Source organism: Macaca thibetana, chromosome 12, assembly GCF_024542745.1.
Source record: "Macaca thibetana thibetana isolate TM-01 chromosome 12, ASM2454274v1, whole genome shotgun sequence".
NCBI lineage: Eukaryota > Metazoa > Chordata > Mammalia > Primates > Cercopithecidae > Macaca > Macaca thibetana.
The window spans coordinates 10,211,225-10,238,709 of record NC_065589.1 but is presented as its reverse complement, the minus strand read 5'-3'; the positions used below and the strand labels follow the sequence as shown (position 1 = coordinate 10,238,709).

The following is a 27,485-nucleotide window of genomic DNA, read 5'->3' as shown; positions in this document are numbered from 1 at the left end:
CTGCGCACCTTCACCAGGGAGCTTCCTTGTCCTCCTGGGAACCTCTGTCCAGATCAGCTCTCCCCGGGGCGTCTGGGCTTCTGGTTGGCCTCGCTCTCTTCCAACAGCTCCTGACCCAGGGAGAGCAACGGAGCACCCTGCCAGAAGAAGGCCTGGGGCCGCGAGTGCGGCCCCCATGGTACCAATGCACAGTTGACCCAGAGCACAGCAATCGCAGCCTATCAGAGGTGACATGGGTTTAGCCTCTGACGGTCACCCTGCACAGACTGCCAGTAAAGAGGGGTCCGAGGCTCAGCTCCTTGGCTCCCCTGCAGTGTCTCCAAAAGGGAAGCTGAGGCTGTGGGTGAGTGGGTGATGCCAGTGGTCCAGGCTCCAGTTCCACCTTGCGCAAAGGCCTTCCTAACCTTTCACCAAAAAATACTTCTGCAAGGACATCTGCCCAGCAACTGCCTGTCCAACCTCAGACTGGTGCCACTCATGTCCTTGATCCTTGTAGCCGAGGATAAGTATCTCAAAACAATCCTGTGATCCTCCTCCCTTTTCCTTTTAAAACCTTTGTCTTCCTTCACCTCCCTAAATTCACACGTACTTTCCTATGGCCTGCTTATTCCCGTTGCAATACCTATTTCCAAAGAAAGTTCATTTTATTTTAGAGTCTTTCTGTATTTGTTATGCAGTGTCACATAGTGGAGCCAGAAGTGGGACCGCAGTGAATTCAGCTTGGGCGAATCAGAGTCTCCTGGAATCTAACGCAGCATTGACTGAGCCCTCTGCAGACTGCCCTTGCCAGGAGTTGATTTTCTGTTCTGGTGAATCTCCTCAAGTACCCAGACTCCCTCCCTTTGGTCAGTTCCTTTTTACTTTATTCTGGATGTGATTTGGTTATAATCTTAAACAAAATACCTTGCATCCCTCCTGAGAGTATAAAGGTTGGGTTCCTTTTTCTTTCTCTCTCTCTCTCTCTCTCTCTCCCCCTCTCTCTCTCTCTCTCTCTCCCTCCCTCCCTCCCCCTCCCTCCCTCCTCCCTTCCTTCTTTCTTTCTTTTTCTTCTTCTGCTTCTTTACTTTTGGCAAGCACTTTCTGGTGTAAAGAGAAGTGCCCTTCTGGTTTGAGGACTTTGAGTTCTAAATAATTTATGTTCTGTCCATGAGGCAAGTCTTGCCTGGCTGAATATTATGTTTGATGTGCACACCTTGATTGAAATTTTGTGAGCGTTCTGATTTTGGTGTGGTTTCCCATGTCTTTAAGTGATTTGGCTCTTTTTTTTTCCTTGCTTGTTCCTGAACATCTTCTGATCATCCCACAGCAAAAATAAACATAAATAGTTTAGCACCATAGTAAATGTAAAAACACACATAACACATGGTGAAGGTCGGCCCCTCGAGGTGGCTCCTGCCTGTAATCCCTGTACTTTGGGAGACTGAGGTGAGAGGATGGCTTGAGCTAAGGAGCTGGAGACCAGCCTGGGCAACACGATGAAACCCCGCCTCTACAAATAATACAAAAATTAGCTGGGTGTGGCAGCACCCACCTGTAGTCCCAGCTATCAGGAGGCTGATGTGGGAGGATTGCTTGAGCTCAGGAGGTTGAGGCTCCAACTCCTGGCCTCAAATGATCCACCCACCTCAGCCTCCCAGAGTGCTGGGATTACAGCCGTGAGCACCTTTAGCATTTGCAGTGTACATTTTCCCCTGGGTTTGCAGGTCAGGTAGGATTATACGTGTCTCTGCTAGATGCTTCCAGGTCATAAAACTTTAAACCCAACCTAAAAACAGAATGATCTTTGTTTGTGGAGTTCTTTAATAAATAAAACTAATTTAGTATTGCTGCTTTAATGAAAACAGCTATCTTACAAGTTACTGGCAAAATACCTATTTATTTACCTTTAAGGTTCTTAGGTGAACATCTGAGAGTCACAGGCTACAAAAATCGTAAACAGGAAAATAACCTAAAATGAGAACTAGCTTTGTGTAATATCTCAGTATTCAGAACTAATGGGGATATAGTTGTTAAAAATATAAATTAGGTTAATGTAAATGGCATAAATGTCTATAAATAAGCTTTTCATAGAATTTGAGATTTTTTTGTTTGTTTGGTTGGTTGTTTTTTGGCAGATTCTCTCACTGTGGCCCAAGTTGGAGTGCAGTAGTGAGATCTTGGCTCACCGCAACCTCAGTCTCTGGGTTCAAGGAATTCTCCTGACTCAGCCTCCCAAGTAGCTGGGCCTACAGGTATGTGCCACCATGCACAGCTAATTTTTGCATTTTTAGTTGAGACAGGGTTTCACCATGTTGGCCAGGGTGGTCTCAAACTCCTGGTCTCAAGCAATCCTCCCCTCTTGGCCACCTAAAGTGCTGGGATTACAGGTGTGAGCCACCGCGCCCAGTCAGAATTTGAAATCTGTTTTTTTTTGAGATGGAGTTTCGCTCTTGTTGCCCAGGCTAGAGTGCAATGGCATGATCTTGGCTCACCGGAACCTCGTTCTCCTGGGGTCAAGGGATTCTCCTGCCTCAGCCTCCTGAGTTGGGATTACAGGCATGCACCACCACGCCCAGCTAATTTTTGTATTTTTAGTAGAGATGGGGTTTCTCCATGTTGGTCAGGCTGATCTTGAACTCCCGACCTCAGTTGATCTTCACGCCTCGGCCTCCCAAAGTGTTGGAATTACAGGCAAGAGCCACTGCGTCCAGCCAGAATTTGAACTCTTAAAGTCATGTTATGTTACATTAAGTGACAGATACTCATTAAATATAGGGATCATTTCCAAATAAGATAAAACACAAAAACGTAAATTGCCAAACATAAATATAAGTATGTTTGTGGCTTCTTAAAATTTTATAGAACTACCAAATATATTGCGGTTGTACTGATACACATAAAACAGTGATGTTTCTAAAATTATAAATGGTTCTCATCTGTAAAACGGTGATACGTGATGGTCAGTTGGCCACCATGATGAAACCCTGTCTCTACCAAAAATACAAAAGTTAGCTGGGTGTTGTGGCGGGTACCCATAATCCCAGCTACTGCAGAGGCTTAGGCAGGAGAATAACTAGAACCCGAGAGGTGGAGGTTGCAGCGAGCTGAGAGTGCGCCATTGCCCTCCAGCCTGGGTGACAAGAGTGAAACTCCGACTCAAAAAAAAAAAAAAAAGAAAAAAATGTTTTTTTCTTTTGCTTCCTAGTTTTTCACTAGAAATTAAGGTTGCTAAGAGTTAAAATTTCTAATTAATCTATACAATTCGGTGGACCAAGTGTACCAAAAAAAGATGCATTTTTGATAAGAAAAATTATTTAAAATGTGTAAAAACATGTTTTTGCTTTATTTGGTATTGTTGTATATTTAAAACTTATTTGAACTTTTTATAAATTAAGAAAAATAGAGAGAGGATTCTGCTATGCTGCCCAGCCTGGTCTCAAATTCCTAGGTTCTAGTGATCCTTGTGCCACAGCCTCCCAAGGTGTTGAGATTGCAGGTGTGGGCCACTGCACCTGGCCAAAATGTGTTCTTTATGGAAATAAAGGAATAATTTTGTCAAATTTGAAGATTATATAATGTTGTCTCAAAATATGGATTTATGAACAAAATAAAAACAAGATTGAAAGGAACCAGTAAGTAGGAGAGAGATGTGAAGAATGTTACAGGTATGAAGATATAGTTTTGGTAAAAACAGTTAAAAGAAAAAAAAAGAATTTGGAATGACAAAGGATCTTGTATGGTAAATTTTCTGTCCTAAATAAAATGACTTATTACTTAAGAAAGGAGAAGTTTAGGTCAAAGCAGAGGTCTAAGCATGTCATGGAATTGCTAAGTCATGAAAGGTTTGTGAAGGATGAATTTGTGAAAGAAATTTTTGTACATGATCAAGTTGGCTAAAATTAGAAGGAAATTATTTATGAGTCTTTCTAAGGATTGAGCTTTCATATTAAAACTACACTGAGGATGGGCATGGTGGCTCATGCCTGTAATCCCAGGAGTTTGGGAGGCCAAGGCGAGTGGATCACTTGAGGTCAGGAGTTGGAGACCAGCCTGACCAACATGGTGAAACCCCATCTCTACTAAAAATACAAAAATTAGCCAGGCATGATGGCACATGCCTGAAATCCCAGCTGCTCCAGAGGCTGAGGCAGGAGAATCACTTGAATTTGAATATGGGAGGCAGAGGTTGCAGTGAGCCAAGATTGTGCCACTGTACTTCAGCCTGGGTGACAGAGTGAGACTCCATCTCAAACAAACAAACAAACAAACAAACAACAGCAACAAAAAAAACCTACACTGATATTGTCCTTTTATGGCTCTAGAAGAAAAAAAGAAAAAGGAAAAAAGAAAAAAGAAAGAAAGAAAGAAAGAGAAAGAAAAAGAAAAAAAACTACACTGATTAAAAAACCAAAAATCTGCTGCCGCGTGTGGTGGTTCATGCCTATAATCATAGCATTTTGGGAGGCTGAGGCAGGCAGATATCTTGAGGTCAGGAGTTCGAGACCAGCCTGCTCAACATGGGGAAGCCCCATCTCCACTAAAAATACAAAAATTAGCTGGGTGTGTTGGCAGGTGCCTGTAACCCTAGCTAGTTGGGAGGCTGAGGCAGGAGAATTGCTTGAATGTGGGAGGCGGAAGTTGCAGTGAGCAGAGATGATGCCACCGCGCTCCAGCCTGGGCGACAGAGTGAGACTCTTTCTCAGAAAAGAAAAAAAGAAAGAAAAAAAAAAAAGCACACCTAATAATTTGGTCCCCTGTGTTAGTACAACAAAGTTTTTTCTTGAAGTATAGATCTGCTCTTAGAAAATCTAGAAGAGTTATTAATTTTTACTCCTGAAATATATTTCATGTCAAAACTGAAGCTTTTTTTTTTTTTTTTTTTTTCCTGAGACAGGGTCTCGCTCTGTCATCCAGGTTAGAGTACAGTGGCATAGTCTTGGCTCATTGCCACCTTGACCTACCGGGCTCAAGGGATTCTCCTGCCTCTGCCTGCTAAGTAGTTAGGACTACCAACTACTGTGCTAACTTTTTTGTATGCAACACCACACCTGGCTAACTTCTTTATTTTTGTATGGACAAGGTATAAGAAAATTCCAACATTGGATAAAACTATTAGAAACCTAATATTTCACCAGGCATGTCACTCCATGATTACGTGGTATGTTGCAGACATAACCAAACTTCCTTGTCAATTGCTAATTACAATAAACTATCATCAGATTTTTTTTTTTTTAATATAAGTAGAGGCTCTCTGTCACCCAGGCTGGGTTGCAGTGGCATAATCATAGCTCATGGCAGTCTTGAATTCCTGGGTTCAACTGATGCTCCCACCTCAGCCTGCCAATTAACTGGGACTATAAGTGCATGTCACCATGCCCAGCTAATGTTTTTATTTATTTTATTTTATTATTATTGTTATTTATTTATTTATTTATTTATTTATTTTGAGACGGAGTCATGCTCTGTCACCCAGGCTAGAGTGCAGTGGCACATCTCGGCTCACTGCAAGCTCTGCCTCCCTGGATCACGCCATTCTCCTGCCTCAGACTCCCGAGTAGCTGGGACTACAGGTGCCCGCCACCACGCCTGGCTAAGTTTTTGTATTTTTTTAGTAGAGTCGGGGTTTCACCGTGTTAGCCAGGATGGTCTCGATCTCCTGACCTCATGATCTGCCCGCCTCGGCCTCCCAAAGTGCTGGGATTACAGGCATGAGCCACTGTGCCCTGCCATGTTTTTATTTTTTATGTAGACGGGATCTTGCTATGTTGCCCAGGCTGGTCTGCATTTCCTGGTCTGAAGCTGTCCTCCCAAAGTTCCTTCCAAAGTTCTAGGATTGCAGGTGTGAACCTCCATGGCAGGTCTGAATTTCAATCCTATTTTTAAGAAAGGCTATTCAAAGTCTCTGTCATCCACAGTATTGTCCTTCTCTGAAAGCATCTCCAATCAGATGCATGGTAAAGATGTTACCAAGTACTCTTAGGACAAGTTTCTGATAACTTTAAGATCAAAGGACTAGGCTGGGCTCGGTGGCTCATGCCTGTAATCCCAACACTTTGGGAGGCCGAGGCGTGTGGATCCCTTGAGGTCAGGAGTTCAAGACCAGCCTGGCCAGTATGGTGAAACCCCGTCTCTACAAAAAAAACAAAACAAAAAAAGACTTAGCTGCGCATGGTGGCAGGTGCCTGTAATCCCAGCTACTCGGGAGGCTGAGGCAGGAGAATCGCTTGAACCCGGGAGCTGGAGGTTGCAGTGAGCTGAGATCATGCCACTGCACTCCAGCCTGGGCAACTAAGCAAGACTCGGTGTCAAAAACCAAACCAAACCAAACAAACAAACAAAAAGAAACTTGGCTGGTGCAGTGGCTATTGTCTGTAATCCCATCAATTTGGGAGGCCGAGGCGGGCAGATCATGAGGACCCCAGAAAGCTCAGCCTGAGGGGAAGCCCGTGGGGGTGGTGGGGAGTGGGGCAGGGCAGGCAGCAGGTGCGATCCTGGATTCTGGATTCTGGGGGACAAGCCTGGGGTTTGAGGTAAACAGGCCTGAGTGGAGAAGGGGCTGCTGTGGTTGGGCCGGGGTGGGTGGAGCTGGAGGAGCCTTTTCTTCTTGGACCAATTTTTGAATTGTGCTACATAACATGGTACGTCAGATTTACCTTCTTTATCATTTTCAAGTGTACTGGGCGGCAGTGTTGAATACACACACAGTATTGTGCAGCTGATCTCCAGAACGTTCTCATCCTGCAACCCTGAAGCTCTGTCCCCACTAAATCCCAACTCTAACCCTAACCCCAACCCTAACCCATTACCCCCTCCCCCAGTCCCAGGTAACCGCCATGCCATTTCTGTCTCTAGAAATTTGACTCCTATAGGGACCTCAGAGAAGTGTGTTCATGTGCATTTGCCCTTTTGTTGTTGTTTTTAAGAATCTTATTTTACAGGAGACAGTATTTGTCCTTTCGTGGCTTTCATATTTCACAGGGTGTAATGTCCTAACCGTTCATCCACGTTGTAACAGAATCTTCTTCAGGGCCTCCTTGCTTTTCAAGGCTGCATGGTATTTCATTGGGTGGATGATCCCATTTGGTTTCTTCTACCTTTTGGGCATATATATATTTGAATGTGTGTGTATATATATATATTTGGGGGGTGTGTGTGTATATATATATATTTGGGGGTGTGTATGTATGTGTATATATATATTTGAGAGTGTATGTGTGTATATATATGTATTTGGGGGTGTGTGTGTGTATATATATATTTGTGTGTGTGTGTGTGTGTGTGTGTGTGTGTGTGTGTATATATTCATTCCAGGCTGGCCTGGAACTCATGAGCTCAAACAATTCTCTGACCTTGGCCTCCCAAAGGCTGGGATTACAGGTGTGAACCACCACGCCCCGCCGTCCTTTTGGTTATCCTTTTTTTCAAAATTTTTCCAAATTTTATTAAGACTGTGATAACTGGCTGGGAGCAGTGGCTCATGCCTGTAATCCCAGCACTTTGGGAGGACAAGGTGGGCAGATGCCTTAAGGCCAGGAGTTCAAGACCAGCCTGGCCAACATGATGAAACCCTGTCTCTACTAAATATACAAAAAATTATCCGGGTGTGGTGGCATGCATCTATAGTCCCAGCTACTTGGGAGGCTGAGGCAGGAGAATCACTTGAACCCGGGAGGCAGAGGTTGCAGTGAGCCAAGATCATGCCACTATACTCCAGCCTGGGTGACAGAGTGAAACGCTGAGAAAAAGTTTTTTGAAAATGAAAAAACAAAAACAAAAAAACACTGTAATAAACCCTTGGATTGAAAAAGTTTATAATGATAACTTCTACAATGTAAAAAATTAAAAAGTAAAAAGAGTTTAAAAATAAATAAATAAAATTATCAATGAATCCCAATCAGAATAAATATAAAGTTGAAAACCACACTAAACCAATCACTATATTATTTAGGAAAACATGCATATGTGGTAAAAAACAATCAACAGCAAAGTCAAGATTAACCAAAATACAGGATAGTTGTTACCTCTGGGGAGAAAGGTGGGAGACTCAAAGGCTTTAAATGTCTTAGTAAATCGTTTTCTCAAAAAAGATTTATCCCTAAGAGTAAATAAGGGTTTATTTTTGTTATTCATCTTAAAATGGAACAGATGGAAAATATTTTTTTGCATGACCACAACAAATGGAAAATATATTAATGAAGTTCAGTCATTCTTCTTCTGTTTTACTCATAATAACAGAAGCCAGAAACCTGGGAGTTACCCTTGACCACTCCCTCACCAACCAAGTCCAATTAATTTTCACTTCTAATCACACCTATAATCCCAGCACTTTGAGTGGCCAAGGCGGGCAGATCACTTGAGACTAGGAGTTCGAGACCAGCCTGGCCATGATGGTGAAACCCCATCTCTACTAAAAATACAAAAGTTAACCAGGCGTAGTGGCTCATGCCTGTAATCCCAGCTACTCAGGAGGCTCAGGCAGGAGAATTGCTTGAACCAGGGAAGTGGAGGTTGCTGTGATCCGAGAGCACAACATTGCAGTCCAGCCAGGGTAACAGACCAAGACTCTGTCTCAAAAAAAAAAAAAAAAAAAAAAGATTACTTTCTATTCTTCCCTACCCACAGCACCAAATCCTGGCCCCAGCCACTGTGATTCTCACCAAGAACCCAAATCCCTCCCTCTTCCTTAACATCCCCGCTCTAATGCAATCTCCATACAGCAGACAAAGCCAACACTTGAAAACATGATTAACTTTGTCTTCAACTTGAATCTCCCTCACCACCCTCCTTTTCTATCAGAAGCAGCAGAGAGACAAGTACATTGCCCAAGGCCACACAGCAGGACATGGCAGAGACAGGATTCAGAATCTACTAGTCCTGACAGTTCACACGTCTCCTCCACCCACTATCCCACCTTGGGTGATCCCAGAAAAGGGATTGCCCTAACACAGGGTAATCTCGGACAAGAACAGACGATTTCCTGCAATCACCACTTCCCTTCCTTTATCAGCCTAACTCCTAGTTATCCCTAATTCTGAGCTCAAACCACACTTTCTAGGAAAGGCCTTCCTAGGCCCCTTGTCCTGTTCCAGCAACTCCCCACAATTTGACGGCCAGCACTTTGTACATCTCTAAAAACATTCCTCTTCAACTAGATTGTGCCCTCCACAAGGGCAGAGGTCTGTTTTGCCCACGATTGTGGCACGTGTCACATACCCTTGAGCACTCTGGTTCCTCTCCAAATCCATTTCTCCCAAATGTGGGCCCAGATTGGTGGCTCAAGTCTGGAACCCTAGCAGTGTTGAAGGATCGCTTGAGCCCAGGAGTTCAAGACCAGCATGGGTAACATAGGGAGATCCTGCCTCTATACAATTTTTTAAAAATTAGCTGCACGTAATAGAAGATAATGGGAGGTTGATGTGGGAGGATTGCTTGAGCCTGGAGGTGTGGTGTGATTGCACCACTGCACCCCAACCTAGGTGACAGAGCCAGGCCCTGTCTCAAAATAATAATAATAATAATAAAACAGAAAAAAAAATGATGACAGGATATTTGAACTGGAGAAATACTTTTTAACTCAGCCTGAGGCTATCAAAACATCTGATCCTCATGTGAGAGGCTACAGTTCTGGGCGTGCTCAGGGCCCATGGAAAACAGAGTCGGCCCAGGCACCTTCTACCTGTGCAAGGGAACAGATGTCAAATTCAAGTGCACAAGCTGCTCTGGAAGACCCAGCCCAGGCCTGGCTGGCCGAGGGCACTGGACTTTCCCCATCTGCATCGTCCAAACATTAGTGCAGATGCACCTGCACAAACACATACACAATCACACACAACACGTGAGCAGTGGGCAAGACTGGCCCGGCCCCACTCAGTGTTGTCACCACTGGCCCCATAGCCGCCCACAGCCCTAGAGCTCTGGGCCCGGATTCCTGCCAGCCCCCGCTGTCCAGGCCAAGGCCAGATGATGGAACAAGGGGGTGCCAGGGCAGCAAATCCCCCACATGCCCCTTTCCCACAGGGCACAGGCTCCTGGAATCAGAAGGCTGAACCTAGTCCCTGGCCCGGGCTGTGTGCTTCCAGCCTCTTCTCCTCTCGACACCAGAACAGAGCCTGGCTCCAGCTCCCAGGAAATACAGAAAAAAAAATGGGTAAATGAACGAGTGACAGGGTGTCTTGTTCCACATAAGACACAGTGAGCAGGGGGAGGGGGAGGGGCTCCTGGCTGCAGGATGCACCCCACACCGTACCCAAAACCCCACCCTTCCCTGGGGGACACATGGTCCCACCCCGAGCTGCCTTTCTTAGGACCCCAGCCCCAGCTGAGCCCAGCCACACCCTTCCACTCCCTTCAGCCAGTCAAGAGGCTGGGCGGGGTCAAGTTGGCAACAAGGGGAGGGGCCAGGACACAGTTCTCCTTGATTTAAACCCAGGGAGCCTGGAGTGCAGCTCATGCTCCATACCCCGGATTCCCACCTTGCCACTCTCCTGCTGCCCTCCAGACATGCGGGGGCCCTGGGTGCTGCTGCTGCTGTTGGCTCTGAGGCTACAGCTCTCCCTGGGTGTCATCCCAGGTAATGAGGCTCCCCTAGCTGCCCCTACACACAGGGCACCCCCCAGCCCAGGCTGACCTGATCTTTGCTCTCCCCTGGCCAGTTGAGGAGGAGAACCTGGACTTCTGGAACTACCAAGCAGCCGAGGCCCTGGGTGCCGCCAAAAAGCTGCAGCCTGCACAGACAGCCGCCAAGAACCTCATCATCTTCCTGGGTGACGGTGAGTGAGCAAGGCCTGTCCAGCCCCGCAGCCCTCACAGCCGTGGTGCCCAGACTATCGGTGGTTCTAGGACAGCCCTGGGGCCCAAGCTTCACACACTTCTGCTCCTTCAGGGATGGGGGTGTCTACGGTGACAGCTGCCAGGATCCTAAAGAGGCAGAAGAAGGGCAAACTGGGGCCTGAGACCCCCCTGGCCATGGACCACTTCCCATATGTGGCTCTGTCCAAGGTAAGGGCTGGGCCACCTTAGAGTCTTCAAGCAGAGAAGGGTATCCTGGCTATGGAGTGTCGTAGGATGGAGGGACCCTAAACAGCTGGGCCTCCAGTAAGGAGCTGGAGGCAGTTGGAATCCCAGAGGACAGAGATCAGGGTCTGTGTGTCTGCCCCAGAGAAGAGCTCAGAGTGTCTCTGTCCCCAGACATACAGTGTAGACAAGCATGTGCCAGACAGTGCAGCCACAGCCACGGCCTACCTGTGCGGGGTCAAGGGCAACTTCCAGACCATTGGCTTGAGTGCAGCTGGCCGCTATAACCAGTGCAACACGACACGCGGCAACGAGGTGGTCTCCGTGATGAATCGGGCCAAGAAAGCAGGTGAGCTGGGGCCCACTGCGGGATCAGGGCCAGGTCACAGACCTCTGTCACCCTTAAGGAAGTCAGTGGGAGTAGTGACCACCACACGGGTGCAGCACGCCTCACCAGCCGGAACCTACGCCCACACGGTGAACCGCAACTGGTACTCGGACACCAACGTGCCTGCCTCGGCCCGCCGGGAGGGCTGCAAGGACATCGCCACACAGCTCATCTCCAACATGGACATTGACGTGCGACCCCAAGGCCAAGGGTTGGGGCTGGGCAGAGAGTAGCAGGGGGCATCAGCTCAGACCCAGGCAACCAACAGCCTGATCTGGGTCAGCAGGGTCTGGAGGTGGGGTTGGGGGCATAGAAGGTGCAGCCCAGGCCGGGCCACTCCCACAGCCTTGGGGAAGGGAGCCAGGGGCTGTGCAGGAGGAAGTGGCACAGGGCCAGCCAGGCCCCAAACCCACGTGCCCTATCCTCTGTTCCCAGGTGATCCTGGGTGGAGGCCAAAAGTACATGTTTCCCATGGGGACCCCAGACCCTGAGTACCCTCATGACTACAGCCAGGATGGGACCAGGATGGATGGGAAGAACCTGGTGCAGGAATGGCTGGTGAAGCAGCAGGTGATGGGGGCTGGCGGGTGCAGGAGGCACAGCAGGGGGAGGGCAGAGGTGTGGGGCTCAGGGCTGTGGGCTGAGGCCTGGCTCTCTCCCTCCCTGCAGGGTGCCCGGTACGTGTGGAACCGCACTGAGCTCATGCAGGCTTCCCTGGACCCATCCGTGACCCACCTCATGGGTAATGACTCCCTTCCTGCCCTGGCATCCCTCAGACAGCCTCAGATGGCACCTTCTGAACCTGTGTACACGTCTGCCAGCACCCTTCCACCCCCAGCCTGCCAGTCACCATGGGACCCCTTGTCCCACAGGTCTCTTTGAGCCTGGAGACATGAAATACGAGATCCACCGAGACCCCACACTGGACCCCTCCCTGATGGAGATGACAGAGGCTGCCCTGCGCCTGCTAAGCAGGAACCCCCGCGGCTTCTTCCTCTTTGTGGAGGGTGCGTGGTGGCCCCTGGGGAGTGGGGGTTGGGGTTTGGAGCAGGGCAGGTTCAGCACCACCCTCGCTGGCCTTCCTGCAGGCGGTCACATCCACCATGGTCATCACGAAAGCAGGGCCTACCGGGCACTGACTGAGGCGGTCATGTTCGACGACGCCATTGAGAGGGTGGGCCAGCTCACCAGCGAGGAGGACACGCTGACCCTCGTCACCGCTGACCACTCCCACGTCTTCTCCTTTGGTGCCTACCCCCTGCGAGGGAGCTCTATCTTCCGTAGGCCCGGGGAGAGTGGCAGGTGCTGCTGCATCAATTACGTGGGTGAAATCTGAGCCTCAGTCTCCCCCTCTGTCAAATGGGAGTAATGCTGGCACCAGCCCTGTAGGGTCTCCTGAGGACTAAGCCCCTGACCAGGCAAAAAGTGGCGGTGCCTAGCACGTGGGAGGCACTCCACAGCTGTGTTCAGCTCAACCACAGGGACCCCTCTCTCTGCAGGGCTGGCACCCAGCAAGGCCCAGGACAGGAAGGCCTACACGGCCCTCCTATATGGCAACGGTCCGGGCTATGTGCTCAAGGATGGCGCCCGGCCGGATGTTACCGAGAGCCAGAGCGGTGAGTGCTGCGGGGTCGCCCCCTGAGGGGGACCAGGGTGCCAAGGATGGGGGACTGGCGGGAAGGGGTCACCTTCTGTCTGCCTGGAACTGAACCTTCCTACCGGAACTGAACCCTCCTACCAGGGAGCCCCGAGTACCGGCAGCAGTCAGGAGTGCCCCTGGACGAAGAGACACACGCAGGCGAAGACGTGGCGGTGTTCGCGCGCGGCCCGCAGGCGCACCTGGTTCATGGCGTGCAGGAGCAGAGCTTCGTAGCGCACATCATGGCCTTTGCCGCCTGCCTGGAGCCCTACACGGCGTGCGACCTGGCGCCCCCCGCCGGCACCACTGACGCCGCACACCCGGAGCGGTCCGTGGTCCCCGCGTTGCTTCCTCTGCTGGCCGGGACCTTGCTGCTGGGGACGGCCACTGCTCCCTGAGTGCTCTGTCCCTAGGGCTCCTACTTCCCCATCCTGGTGTTCTCCTGCTCCTCACCTCCAGTCGTCCTGCCCAGCCTCCACCTGGAGCTGTCACCCCCGGAGTCACCACACAGATGTCCTGCCATGGAACCTTCCCCTCCCAGTGCACCCTGGGGACTGAGCCGTTGACACCATGCCCTTTGCTGTATCTTGCTCTTCAAATTTTGGCCCCAACTCCAGGGACTGGGGATTTGTGCCTGGCAGCTGCCTGCATTTCAGGAAAAGAGAAGGCTTAGACCACCCAGCCCCAGCCCATATCCTGAGGTGGATCAGGCAGGCTCTCTCCCCGGGACATGAGGCACCCAGACCTAGGGCCCCCTGCGCCTTTCTTAGCTTCTGTCATGGCAGCACCTGAGGGACACAAGGATTGGGTGCATCAGGATGCCTGGAGAAGCGTGGCTTCCTGCCACCCTGCAACCCACCCTGCAGGCCAAGGAGGCTGCTGTGGTGGGGATCCCCAGGGGGGCTTTGACACAGTCCTCTGCTGTCCCTCCACTGGGCTAATGCTACACCCCTGCACCCCTCCTAGGGTGCAGAGAGGCTTGCCCCAAGTCATAGCCACTCAGATGCTCGAAGCCCTCCAAGGTCCATTCCAGCACCCAACTGAGTTCCCAGGAGCACCTGGGTGCAGGATAGCAGCCCAGAGTCCATGGCCCCTCCCAGGCCATCTGGGCACTGGGCATGGATTTCTCAACAAGGAAGACTATTACCTCCCTTCCCCGGGCCTCCATTCTTCTAGGAAACACAAAGCAATAATATAAGGAAGTGTTAGACAGTGTAATGCCAGTACTGCTTCCTAGGAGAAAAATCGTGAGTGCCTGTGGGCACAGTGGCTGGAGGGGTGGATAATGCAGGCCGGGAGGGGCTGCTGAGGAGCAGACGATTGAGCAGGAGACCTGAACAGAGAGGGGCTTGAGCAAGGTGGCACAGCAGTGCAAAGGCCCTGGGGCAGCGCCAGCAGGCTGTCTGGGAGGCCAGGGGCTGGATCAGAGGATGGGTAGATGGGGGAAAGCCTGAGGGGTCAGGAGGGTGGGGGACATGGGGGACTGTGAAGTCTTGGTAGAGGGGTGTGGTTGGAGGTCTTTGAGGAGGGCTGTGACCTGCCCTGGCTGGGAAATGAGCATTCTGGCTGCTGCTAGGAGGAGGGTCTGGTCTTTTGGGTAGAGGGTGGGGGTGGTAGAGGGTAGAAGGTAGAGTTGAGAGCTGGGGAAGGAGCTGACTCCAGGTGTTTCTGACCTCCCTCCGAAAGCATTCTGCAGCACCCATCCCAATATAGCCATACTTAGTGAGTATCACACTTGCCCCAAGAGAACATTGAAAAGAATTAAATAAAGGTGAAATCAACCACATTTTCCAGCGAACTTTACACTATTACAAATTTATTTGTACATTTACAATGGTACAAGAAGCACTTTGTCAACATGGTGAAATTCTGTCTTTACAAAAAGTACAAAAATTAGCCAAACTTGTTGCCCGTGTCTGTGGTCCCAGCTACTCAGGAGGCTGAGGTGGGAGGACTGTTGGGCCCTGGGAGAGTGGAGGCTGCAGTGAGGTGTGATCATGTCACTACACTCCAGCCTGGGTGACAGAGCAAGACCCAGTCTCAAGGAAAAAAAAAAAAAAAGGACTTTGTGCTCACTAGAAATACTAGAATGATTGAATACTTCGTTTATGAAAATTGAATTAACATTGTAAGACATCTATTTGCCAGGCGTGGTGGTTCAATGCCTGCAATCCCAGCACTTTGGGAGGAAAAGAGGTTAGGATTGCTTGAGTTCAGGAGTCCCAGACCATCCTGGGCAAAATGGTGAGACCTCACCTCTACACATTTTTGTTTAGTTTTGAGGCAGAGTCTCCCTCTGTCTCCCAGGCTGAAGTGCAGTGGCAGGATGTAGGCTCAGTGCAAACTCCACCTCTTGGATTCAAGTGAATCTCCTGCCCCAGCCTCCAATGTAGCTGGGATTACAGGCGACTGCCACCAAGACAGACTAATTTTTGAATTTTTAGTAGAGATGGGGTTTCACCACGGTGGCCAGGCTGGTCTGGAACTCCTGACTTTACGTGATCCACCTACCTTGGCCTCAGAAAGTGCTGGGATTACAGGCATGACCACCATGCCCAGCCCCAAATTTTTTAAAAAATTAGCCAGGCCAGGTGGTACGTGCCTGTCGTCCTGGCTACTTGGGAGGCTGAGGTGGGAGGTCACCTGAGCCCAGGGTAGTCGAGGCTGCAATGAGCTGAGATTTCGCCACTGCACTCCAGCCTGGGCGACAGACCAAGACCATCTTAAAACAAAACATGTATTTGAGAACCTGGGTTTCAGGACAGTTTTTTCAATTCTGGGTTTCAGTGGCTGTCACAAAAATATGGGAAGTGAACAGAAGATGGACTCCATTAGCTGGCCTTACTAAATTATCATACTCCTTGTTAAATTCCATCCATCAAATATGCAAAGGTTTCTGGTAAAATCCAGCTAGTATATTTCTGTCTTCCCAGTTGTCAGTTAGTTTCTCTTTCTAACCAATGCGGAGGTGCTGCATGATTATATTTTACATGAGTGCTCACACCCAAGGACTTCTATTATTTAAAACTAGACAAGTTTAAAAATAGATTGTTCTGGAATTAGATTATTCTGTTCTCTAGGTTTTTGTTTTTTGTTTTTGTTTTTCATGTGTAGGTATAAGGGCTTATCAGTCAGCTACATTATTGACCACAAAATCAAGTGTCATGAAAATATTTTCAAACTTCTATTCAAAAATATGCCCTTTCCTTAGCATGAGTTTTCACGGAAAGATAATTACCTTATCTTTTTGTCATTGAAATGACATCTTTACCTGAAGGACACACAGGAAGTATATTTATATTTTCCATCTTTTCACGGTACGCCTAAAATGGAGAGCTTTTCAGTTCAAAGTCAGCAAACTGGATTGTAAGAAGGAGGGAGGGAGAGTTAGGAAGAGAGGGAGAACTCAGGACAAGTGGGTTCGGTACTTTGTCATTTTGCAACTCATTCTATGTGGCCAGAAAGTTTCCATGGTTGCACCCACTCCCCTTACCAAGTATCTTAAAGTTTTTACTTATGTTTAAGTTTAAGTTTCTATTATGCGGCAATCTAAGCTTTACAAAATTAACCACCTTCTGCAACATCCCATGTAGGCTCCAGGCTTCTTCTTTCCTGTGCTGATTAGACTGGGTGTGAGCCAATGAGTGAGGGGTAAGGGTGAACCTACCTCTGCATGCTGATTCGTATCCAGAATGCTTTTTCTGAAAAAACGCTTTCTGAGTAGCTGTTCCATCTGTGGTTGCATTTCCACCATTTCCTCATAATGTTGTTTTTATTTTATTTTTTAATTTTATTTTATTTATTATTTATTTATTTTGAGACGGAGTCTCGCTCTGTCGCCCAGGCTGGAGTGCAGTGGCCGGATCTCAGCTCACTGCAAGCTCCGCCTCCCGGGTTTACGCCATTCTCCTGCCTCAGCCTCCTGAGTAGCTGGGACTACAGATGCCCGCAACCTCGCCCAGCTAGGTTTTTTTTTTTTTTTTTTTTTTTTGGTATCTTTTTGTAGAGATGGGGTTTCACCGTGTTAGCCAGGATGGTCTCGATCTCCTGACCTCGTGATCCGCCTGTCTCAGCCTCCCAAAGTGCTGTGATTACAGGCTTGAGCCACCGCACCCAGCCAATACTGTTTTTATTTAAAAAGGCATTTACTGTTGGCAATACATCTTGTCTGCTATATCTTCTTTTTAGTGGCTCACACACACCGACAGAAAAAGCGGTTTGTTTATTTCCTTATTGGAACAACACCTGGCAAATACCTTCAGCTGAGCCATGTTGGGAACATCTGTGCCTTCAGCCCACTGCAAAGCAAACCGCCCACACTGGGTACTTGGCTCCAACGCGAGTTTCTTCCAATCTTCGGCAGTGTTTTCTCTATATCTTCCGACGGTGTTTGCTGACAAAGAAATGCCTTTCGGTTTGTCAACAGATCATTTACTGCTCATTGTTTCTGCCATTTTTCCTGCAACAGAAAGAATTAAGTTTCTCCCTGGTGGTAGGTGTTTCTCACGCTATCATGCAAGAAACTTTAAAAGAGCTTTCCAAATATTAGTCATTGCGTATGGAAATATCAAGAAGTACTGGATTGAACTGCACTTAAATTTAAACATTGATGGGAAAAAATTACACTCTTTCTTCGGTTCTGAAAGCTTCGTTTGGCCGGGCACAGTGGCTCACGCCTGTAATCCCAGCACTTTGGGAGGCAGAGGTGGGCGGATCACCTGAGGTCAGGAGTTCAAGACCAGCCTGGCCAACATGGTAAAATCTTGTCTCTACTAAAAAATACCAAAGTTAGCCGGGCACGGTTGTGCATGCCTGTAGTCCCAGCTACTTGGGAGGCTGAGGAGGGAGAATCACTTGAACCCAGGAGGCGGAGGTTGCAGTGAGCTAAGATCTTGCCACTGCACTCAAGCCTGGGCGACAGAGCGACACTCCATCTCAAAAAAAAAAAAAAAAAAAGCTTAGTTTTAGACACCTTGCCAACCATGAGGATTTCACACTGCTCACAAGTAATTAGTAATACCTCCAGGAACAAAGGCCCAGGGCAAACTTCAGCAGTAATCACAGAGTGCAGGAAATTCAGAGTTTTGTTTGCTGATTTTTTCTTAATACTTTATGTTTGCTGATATTTTATTATTAGGAGCTAACGTCTGGTCAGGTCTGTACCCCTGGTGACATGCGCTCTGCCAGGAGTAATAAGGAATTCTCAGCTCTCCCTTCTGCTGTGGTTCATCTGCTCTGGATTTCTGGTGTTAGTTGCAGATTCTTTATAGGAATCTTGTGTGAGCCTCTTGGCCCTTTTGGAGGATGAGGTCGGTTAAAACTAGATCATATAATCCGTCAGTCCACTTAAGCAGACACACTAAACTCTAATATTCAAAAACTCTAAAACTCTAATACTCTAATACTCCGCAATTTGCTGAAAGCTTGCCATCTGGAGGGCGTACTGTGTCAACCCCTGGCCTGAGGGCCTGAGTCCCTTACTCCGGGACACCCAGGAACCACACGGGGTGGGTGCCTGCATGAACGGTGAAGGCACCAGCATGCAGCTCGATATGAAACATGAGCTCTTGGGGCGCTCACTGCCCAGGGCTGTGCTGAGGCATGTGGTGAGCCCAGCAAACAGTAAGCACTCAGGACGGCCTGATGTCCCTTTAACCAAACCCCAAGGTCCAGGTTAGTCTTGAGGTGCTTGCAGCCTAGGCAGGCCTGAGCAACTCCTTGTGAGCAGGGGCGTCTCACTCTCTGCAAGATTCAGACCCCAGATGGCACCACAAGTTCAGTCTCCACCAGATCCGAGGCTGCCTGCCCGTTGAGTGCCTGTGAGCCCCTGCACAGTTCCAGTGATGGGCACAGGAAGCCTCATGATAGGGGAAGAGGAGGATGCTCCCTGCAGCCTCTCGGGAGGACTCAAGGGGGATCCCAGCTGTGCCCTTCTGGCCTGGGTGCTGACATTGCATCTGATGATACCCTGGTCCCACTGGTTCTAGGAATAGGCCTCCCCACTGGGTTAGCATCTGTGTAACTGGCCTTTGCCCTCCTCCCAAGGGGTCCCCAGATGTCTACAGTGTGTGGGATTTACTATGTGGGACTTGCAATTGTACCCTCTGAACTAAGGGGGCCCCAGGGCCTACTGACTCCATCCGACCAGAGCTTCCTCCTTTGCTACCAGGGCATACACTGGACCCCAACACCAAGAAGCAGCTGAAGTTCCTCTTTATAGAAGCTTGCCACCCGGGATGCCACCAGGCATGCGGGTATGTTATGTCTTGGTCACTGAAGTCAGGTCATAGAGCCTGGACTGCAGGACATTCTGTGGTTACACTACAGGGAAGGTGTAGTCAGTGGGAGACCTGCCCACATTTGGACACAATAGGTGTAGAGACATACCCTGTACCCATCTGGTTCTTGTTGGGTAGATAGAAGGCAATGAGCACTGTGGGGGGAACAGCCACCTCTGTAGGAAGGTCACAGAGCCTGGACTGCAGGACATTCTTGGCAGCCCAGCCACACCCATCTCCTGACAATATACTTTCTGTGCCACCTCTGAGCTAGGCCACCACCCTCCCGGCTACTACCTCATGACCCTCCTCTGACCCCCCAGCTCTGGGCCAGGCACCCATGTGGACTTGTCCACCTCCTGCCCAATCTTCTTGACTGAAAGCTGGATGTTGAAGCGGATGCTATTCAAGATGTTCTTGTAGTAGGTCTTCTCGTGGACCTTAAACTATGCAGGGCACGGGCAGCACTCAGCCACAGACCAGGGCAAGGCTGCAGACAGCGCCACAACCTGGCCATGCAGGCCCTCCCAGGTGCCATTAGCAGAGGGGCTGTGGTCAGGCTGGGCAGGCAGGGACACAGTCCCATCTCATACTCCTTGTCCACAGACCCAGTTTGAGCAGGAAGTCTGAGTAGCCGACCATCGCCACCATGTACTGAAGCTGCAGGCCAGAGGGCAGGTGAAGGTGGCATGGGGCCTCAGGACACAGCGTCCCTGCCCACCCCCGCCCACCAAGGAAAGGAGTACTAGGCCAGCCTGGGAGTGGGCTTCATGGTGGGGGAGGCAGGCCTGGTCAACTCCACGAAGGCCTCTTTGTCCCTTTTATTCTCTTTCACTGGCACACAGGAGGTGCTCAGTCAATGTTCATGGGACCAACCGGTGGCACTGGGGGCCCCTCGCCACGGCCCCAGCAGCTGTTCTGGTCTCCATGCAGTCCAGCTCCTCCAGGCACTGGCCCTGGAGGTACTTGATGTCTTCCACCAGCTGCCACACCTGCAGGGTCAGGGGTCAGGGAACAAGGGTCAACCCAGCAGCCTTTCACTCTGGTCCATCATTCCTGGCACGAAGGAGTCTTTAAGCACCACTTGCTAAGCCCAGAGCTCGGTGCTAGGTGCCAAGAGGACACGTTGGAGGTGGGAGTCTAGACCCTTCCCCTCCAACAATAAGCTCACAGGCTAGAAGAGGCAACAGCTGCAGCAACCACCATGGGCATCCCTAAGGAGATGCCTCCTGAGCACGGCTGAGAAGGTGGGCAGGGGCCTGGCGGGGAAGGCCACCTGCTACTGACAGACCAGGAGGAGGAGTCCTGCGGAGGAGCATCCTGGAGCCTCAGAATGGGCTGAGGCCTAAGCAGGGCCTGGTACCCCTGCTTGCAGTGGGATGTGTGGGGCTCCCCACGCTAGGACCATGGCCTCGGGAGGGCTCCACCCTCAGTTCAGCACCAGCCTCCCCACCCTAAACCAGAGCAGCCCACCTTGGCTGAGGCGGGCTGAGAAGTGTTCATGTACAAAGAGGGCATGAAGCGCCATGCCAAAGTGGTGGTTGGCCTGGCTCAGGCTGACCCGGGCCAGTTCCTGTGGCTTGTTACTGCCCTCTATCTCCCGTGCCAGCTTGTGCAATGCCTCATGGAATGACACGAACAGGTGCTCACTCAGGACCACCACCACGCCCCACACAAGGTAGTTGTGCAGGATGCTGGGGGCCAGATGAAGCCAGTGGGGTGTCCAGAAAGACATTCATATGGGCCACCAAGGGCACCACCCCGACCTGTACTCCCCAGCCCGCGACTGGACCCAGCACCCAGATAGTCCCTCAAAGAAGGGGCAGGAGGTCATCCCAAGTATGTGGAGGCTGGAATTGGAGTGTGCTGAGCTCAATGACACAGCAAGACACTCTTGCTACTGATGCCAGCCCCTGATGTGATGGGTCAGGGCTTGAATCATTTCCTGACTTGCCATGGGGAGACACCGTCTGACCTTGAGGGTGACTGTCTGACTCAGAACTGGCCTGCAAAGGCCTCTGTTCCTCCCCATGGTGGATAGACACCACGAGGCTCTCCCAAGGGTGGTGCAGGAACAGCAGAGCTGTAGCCACACTTTCTCTTTCCAACCATCCCTAGGTGAGGAAACTGCAGCTCAGGAAGCTCCCAGCCCTGCCCAGGGGCTTGGAAAGCAGAGGGGAGAGCTAGGATCGGATCTTCGGGCTCTGGGTCCTTTTTGAGTGCTGCCTCCTTTAATGTGACTACTGGACAGAAGAGGAGGCGGAAATTCATGGCACACCCAGCAGGCAAGTCCAGGGGGCAGGGGAGGGGCCTGGGCCATATGGGGAGGTGATATTCTGCAGCTGCCCCAGCGTCACCTTTTTGTACATGGAGCTGATATCTGGCTGGAAATGATCATACTCTGACACAGTGATCTGGGTGGGGGTAGAGATCAGGGCTGAGCCAGTCTTGTCCCATGGTCCCCTGTCATCAGCTGTCCCCACTACAGCCACAGGGTCTCCTTGGCCTTCTGCTCTACAGCATCAGCACCCAGGAGGCTGAGCACTCGCTCTATGAACACACTGTATGCTGCCAGTATCTGCACCACGGGAAGGGGCTCCTCCAGGGACACGGACAGGCCTAGTCTGGGCCCACCCCTCCTGGGGCCCCAGGCCTTCTCTGCCTCCCCATCCCATGTCCCAGCACCTTTTCACTCGCCTTATCCTGAGCGAGGTACAGGGTCCTCTCTGGCAGGTTGAGCCCATCCTGGTCAATCTGGGGAGGGAGACAGGGGCCAGAGGTCAGAGGTCCACATGCCAGACTCCCCAAACAGATGGAATTCTCACCCCAATGCCCAGAGAGCGACCAGACATCCATGAGGACAGCTCCAGAAGCACGCAGATCCCAGCCCCTCTTTCCACCAGATGAGATGACCAAAGCCCCATCCCCGACTGTCTCAGCCTACCCCTGAACGCCTGCACTTTCCCTACCTGTCGGGGGCACTTGCTGCAGTGCCGCACTGACAGTTGGGGTTCCTGGCTTTGGCGCCAGCCCCAACCCTCACGGAGATGTCAGCCCAGCCCGCCGGCGCATCCTCCTTCCCCACCCTCACTGCCTTCCAGAGGGCTGGGAAATTGCGGCTCCCACAGCTCCGCTAAACACCTCAGTTAACCCAGAGAAATTACTTGCGCCCTCCTCCCGCGCTCTGCCGCCAAGCGCTCCTCTCCCCTGCTTTCCCTTTCTTTCCTCTCGCGCGCCCTCCTCCCACGCGCAGGGACCCCTGGACAGGGACGCCCCCGGGTCCACGGCCGCTGGAGGGGCGCTCGGGGGGCCTTCTCACGCGGATGATGTAGCGCGAGGAATTCCTGTAACCTAGGCTGACCCAGAGGGAGAAGAGTGCTGCGGCGCTGTACACGCCCTGCCCCTTGTACAGCAGCAGGCTGAGGTCCCAGGGCGTCACGACCCCCGGATGCTCCGCCGCGCCGCCCAGGTCCCAGCCCCCGCAGTCCTCCACGACCTCTAGCATGGGCCGAGGACTCAGTAGCTCGATCTCGCGCATGCCGAGGCACGAACGGAAAAAGGCGCGCACCTTGCGCTGGGCCGCGCCGCCGGGCCCACCCCTGGGCCGTGCCAGCAGGCGCCGCAGGCGCTCCTCTTTCTGCTCGCTGATGGCCGTGATGGTGCCATAGGTGAGCTTTTCGTTGGGAATGGCGCGGTGCCTCAGTCAGCCGCTGCGGGCGAAAGAGTAGAAGTGCTGGCATGGGTCCATACTGGCGTCCAGGTTGGCTGCCAGGAAGCCGGCGGCGCGCGCGCTAAGGCCTTGCCCTCGGGGCAGCCCTCGGGACAGGCGCCGCCGCCCGCGACGACCGGGTCCAGGTACTTGAGCGCCAGCATAGCCGCCAGTATGGCGCAGAGACCAGCGGCGAACACCAGCCCTGACAGCAGGCTCATCTCGTGCAGGGTTCCAGCGCGGCAGCCCAGACCCGTCCCCGGTGGCGCTGCTCCTCCAGAGAAGCCTGGGGGGCAGAAAGGCCTCTTGCACGATCCCCGCGCCGCAGCAGCTCAGGTACTTGACCTACTGGGACGCGTCTTAGTGCGCAGTCAGCGAATACCGCTCTCCATGGCACCGAGGCCGCCGCGGTGCAGCCCTGGGCCACCTGGGCTATGAGATGCGCACGGCCGCTGGCCTCCTCGTGGGCCTCTGCATGGCCCCAGGGCCAAGGCTGCGGGAAGAGCAGTCAGGCTTAGGAGGCGCAGCAGCCCGACGGGGCTCCCAGGCACAGCGAGGAGAGACGCAGGCCTGGGTGCAGAGGACCCAGCTGCCGGCCTCATTCACTGAGGAAACCAGGAATGAGGAGAGTCTGGCGGGGCCACTACCCCGGCGTGCACAGTGGAGTCTTCTCCCCTGTCCTCCTCCCTGCACACACGTGTTGGACGCTGAATTGGGAGGCCTCTTATGGGAAGAGGGATGCTCCAGGCACGGGGTCTGGCATGTAGTGGGTCTTCATTGAAAGGCCATACCTCTTCCTTTCGCCTTTCTTGTCCACGACCTGGCCTAGCCAAGGTCAAGTGGGGTGGGGGAAAGACCGGAAGCTGAAGTGAGGAGGTGAAGTCAGGGGCACGTCTATGAGGCACTTTCAGCTCTCCGAACTGGACCCAGACAGACGCTCCGCAAAACGGCCAAAGAACCAAACTTTGTTCTTCCTCGCGGAAGTCCGCCGGATCGACCACTTCAACCCTGCTCGCTGGCTCCTTCTGCTCGGTGGCCCGACGGCCCACCCGCCCCTTCCCAAGGGGCACGCGCCAACGCCCCAGGGTCGCGGATGCACAACCCACTCCCAGCACGGCCGTGATGGAAAACCCGAGACCTGTCGGTCGCTATCCCCTTTCCGCTCCACTCCTGGCTTCAACAGGTTCTCCCTAGAATCCACACTTGGGCGAAGTTTCACCCACGTCGGGGCGCGAGCTGTCCGGGCGAGCCGAGTCCTGCAGACGCGGCGCGCAGTCCATGGAGCCGGAGAGCCGAGCCTGGGAGTCGCAGCTACAGCGGCGAGGACGCAGACAAAGCCGGGAAGCTCCGCGCAGCGGCTACGAAGGTGACGGAAGTGGGCGCCACGGTGACCGCGGCTGCAGGGACTCAGGCGCCACTTACCCGGCAGGTGCGCGCCGGAGCCTGGCAGAAGCGGAGCGGGTCGGGCCGGAGCCGCTGCCTGAGCAGGAGCGAAGCGACGCGGGCGGCCGGTGTCTCCTGGAGCCCGCTGCCTTCTTTGCTGCCGCCCCAGCCCGCCGCCCGCCTGCCTGCCGGAGGGAGGGGACGCGCCGGCGGCTCCACCCTCCTCCGCCAGTTCCGCGCTCCCTTCCTTCCTCCTGCGACCCTCGGGCCACCTGGCAGCGCGGCGGCAGCTGGGACCTGGGTCGGGGGCCGCGGAGACAGGCTTTCGAGGGTCGTGCGCGGGCTACGGTGGGGACTCCGGGTCTAGCCGCGTCCCGGGACGAGTGGGAGGAGTCCCCTCCGATCCCGTGTCCCCACTCGGAACCTCCCACCAGCCGGCTGGAAAGGAGCTGGAGCTACGCAGCTGGGGGCCGTCATGGCCCAGCCCACAGCCCTGGAGCACCGCCCAGGGAGGACTCCTCCTGAGGATTGAGGGGCGCTAATAGAGTGCCTGGGCTGCCCGAACAGCGCCTGCGCAGAGCGCACCTTCACCAGGGAGCTTCCTTTACCTCCTGGGAACCCCTGTCCCAGATCAGCTCTCCCCGGGGTGTCTGGGCTTCTGGTTGTCTCGCCCCCTTCCCCCAGCCCCTCATCCACGGAGAGCAACGCAGAGCCCTCCCAGAAGCAGGCCGGGGGCTGTGAGTGCGGCCCGCATGGTCCCAATGGGCGGTGGTCCCAGAGCACAGCAATCACTGCCTATAGGAGGTGACTTGGGTTTAGCCTCTGACCACACAGTCCTGGTCACCCTGCACAGACTGCCAATAAAGAGGGGTCCGAGGCCCAGCTCCTTGGCTCCCCTGCAGTTCCCCCAAAAGAGAAGCTGAGGCTGTGGGTGAGTGGGTGATGCCAGTGGTCCACCTCCAGTTCCCTCACTGTAGGGGGCTTCCCCTACCCCTGTGATATGGTTTGGCTCTGTGTTTCCACCCAAATCTCACCTTGAATTGTAATCCCCATGATCCCCACATGTCAAGGGTGAGACCAGGTAGAGGAAATTGAATCATGGGGCTGGTTCCCCACATGCTGTTCTTGTGATAATGAGTGAGTCTCGCGAGATCTGATGGTTTTATAAGCATCTGACATTTCCTCTGCTTGCTCTCATTCTGCTCCTGCGGCCCTGTGAGAAGGTGCTTTCCACCATGACTGTCAGTTTCCTGAGGCCTCCCCAGCTATGAGGAAATGTGAGTCAATTAAACCTCTTTTCTTTATAATCTACCCAGTCTCAGGTATTTCTTCATAGGAGGGTGAGAACGGACTAATACACCCTGATTGTCCAGGTGACCCCATGACTCATATGCAAGAGCATGACAGACCACAGCAGTGCCCAGTGACACCCAGTGAAGCCCTGAGTGACACAACTGGATACCTGATGTGAGGGTTGGGGGCGGGTGTTGGGAGGGGGTAGAGTAGCCAGAGCTGCCTTGGAGAGAGAAGGCCCGAGGGGATGCCAGGCACAGACCGTGAGGGCTTTAGAATCTGACTCACTGCCTCCTCCCTGACTAAGGACAGATCCCAGTCACCCAGCCTATGAACCTTGTCAGAATCAAAATGGAGTTCCTTTTGTTAAAAACCCTGAGCAGTAAAGCCAGGAACATGAAGGGGATTTATCATGCACAAAACCTGACAACAAGAACTATCACAGAAGACTGCAAACAACCAGCTTGCATAATGACTTTCACAACCTTTCAACAAAGAATACTTCTGCAAGGACATCTGCCCAGCAATTGCCTGTCCAGCCTCAAACTGGTGCCACTCATATCCTTGATCCTTGTAGCCAAGGATAAATATCTCAAAACAATCCTGTGATCCTCCTCCTTTTTCCTCTAAAAACCTTTATCTTCCTTCACCTCTCTAAATTCACACATAGTTTCCTATGGCCTGCTTATTCCCATTGCAGTACCTATTTCCAAAAAATTTCATTTTATTTTAGAGTCTCCCTGTATCTGTTATGCAATGTCACATAGTGGAGCCAGAAGTGGGACTGAAGTGAACTCTGAAGTGAACTCATCTTGGACGAATCAGAGTTTCCTGAAATCTAATGCAGCGTTGACTGAGCCCTCTGCAGACTGCCTTTCCAGGAGTTGATTTTCTGTTCTGGTGAATCTCCTTGAATACTCAGACTCCCTCCCTTTGGTCAGTTCCTTTTTACTTTATCGTGGATGTAATTTAGTTATAAGGCTTCCTTAAACAAAGGACCTTGCATCCTTCTTGGGAGTATAAAGGTTGGAGTTTTGTTGGGGCGTGTGTGTGTGTGTGTTTGAGACAGTCTTGCTCTGTCACCCAAAAGAGTCCTGCCCTGCTGCTCAGGCTGGAGTGCTTGGCAGGATCACGGCTCACGGAAACCTCCTCCTCCCAGGTTCAAGCGATTCTTGTACCTCAGCCTCCCCAGTAGCTGAGACTACAAGCGCGCACCACAACGTCTGGCTAATTTTTGTATTTCTGGTAGAGACTGGATTGCACTATGTTGGCCAGGCTGATCTTGAACTCTTGACCTCAAGTGATCTGCCCACCTCGGCCTCCCAAAGTGGTGGGATTACATGGGTGAGCCACTGTGTCTGGCCAGTTTTGTTTTTTCATTTGCTGATTTGCTTTTCACAAGCACTTTCTGGTATAAACAGAAGTGCCCTTCTGGTTTGAGGGCTCTGGTTTCTACAGAATTTATTTTCTGTCTAGACAGCAAGTCTTTTCTGGTGAACTCACTTTTGGTTCTGGATGCCTGGCTGAATATTTTGTTTGATGTGCAGCACCTTGGTTGAAATTTTGTGAGCACTCTGATTTTGGTTTGGTTTCCCACGTCTGTAAATGATGTGGCCTTTTTTTTTTTTTTTTTTTTTTTTTTTTTTTTTTTGTGCTTGTGAACATCTTCTAATCATCCGATAGCAAAAATAAACATAAATGGTTTGGTACCGTAGGAAACATTTAAAAACAAATAAATAAATAAATGTTGAGTGCAGGCCTGGCACAATGGCTCGCGCCTATAATCCCAGCACTTTGGGAGGC

At 51.7% G+C, this 27,485-nt stretch overlaps 1 protein-coding gene and 1 pseudogene across 1 annotated transcript; one reads left to right on the top strand and one right to left on the bottom strand.

The window, feature by feature from the left end:
* Positions 1 to 10,479: 10,479 nt before the first annotated feature.
* On the top strand, positions 10,480 to 14,037 carry LOC126932368 (alkaline phosphatase, germ cell type-like). Its single transcript, XM_050751126.1, has 10 exons — positions 10,480 to 10,549; positions 10,632 to 10,748; positions 10,862 to 10,977; positions 11,167 to 11,571; positions 11,816 to 11,950; positions 12,050 to 12,122; positions 12,253 to 12,387; positions 12,469 to 12,660; positions 12,880 to 12,996; positions 13,122 to 14,037. Exons 1-10 carry the CDS (start codon positions 10,480 to 10,482, stop codon positions 13,415 to 13,417), a joined length of 1,656 nt encoding a protein of 551 aa, XP_050607083.1. The 3' UTR covers positions 13,418 to 14,037.
* Positions 14,038 to 17,982: 3,945 nt separating this feature from the next.
* Positions 17,983 to 24,286, bottom strand: LOC126932283 (endothelin-converting enzyme-like 1; annotated as a pseudogene).
* Between the last annotated feature and the right edge of the window lie 3,199 nt (positions 24,287 to 27,485).

Excerpts from the sequence above, each read along its gene's own strand:
- LOC126932368 (XM_050751126.1), top strand. The coding sequence starts at position 10,480 with ATGCGGGGGCCCTGGGTGCTGCTGCTGCTGTTGGCTCTGAGGCTACAG. Across the intron at positions 11,572-11,815 it reads TCTCCAACATGGACATTGAC|GTGATCCTGGGTGGAGGCCA; the intron begins GTGCGACCCCAA and ends CTCTGTTCCCAG. Across the intron at positions 12,997-13,121 it reads TGTTACCGAGAGCCAGAGCG|GGAGCCCCGAGTACCGGCAG; the intron begins GTGAGTGCTGCG and ends CCCTCCTACCAG.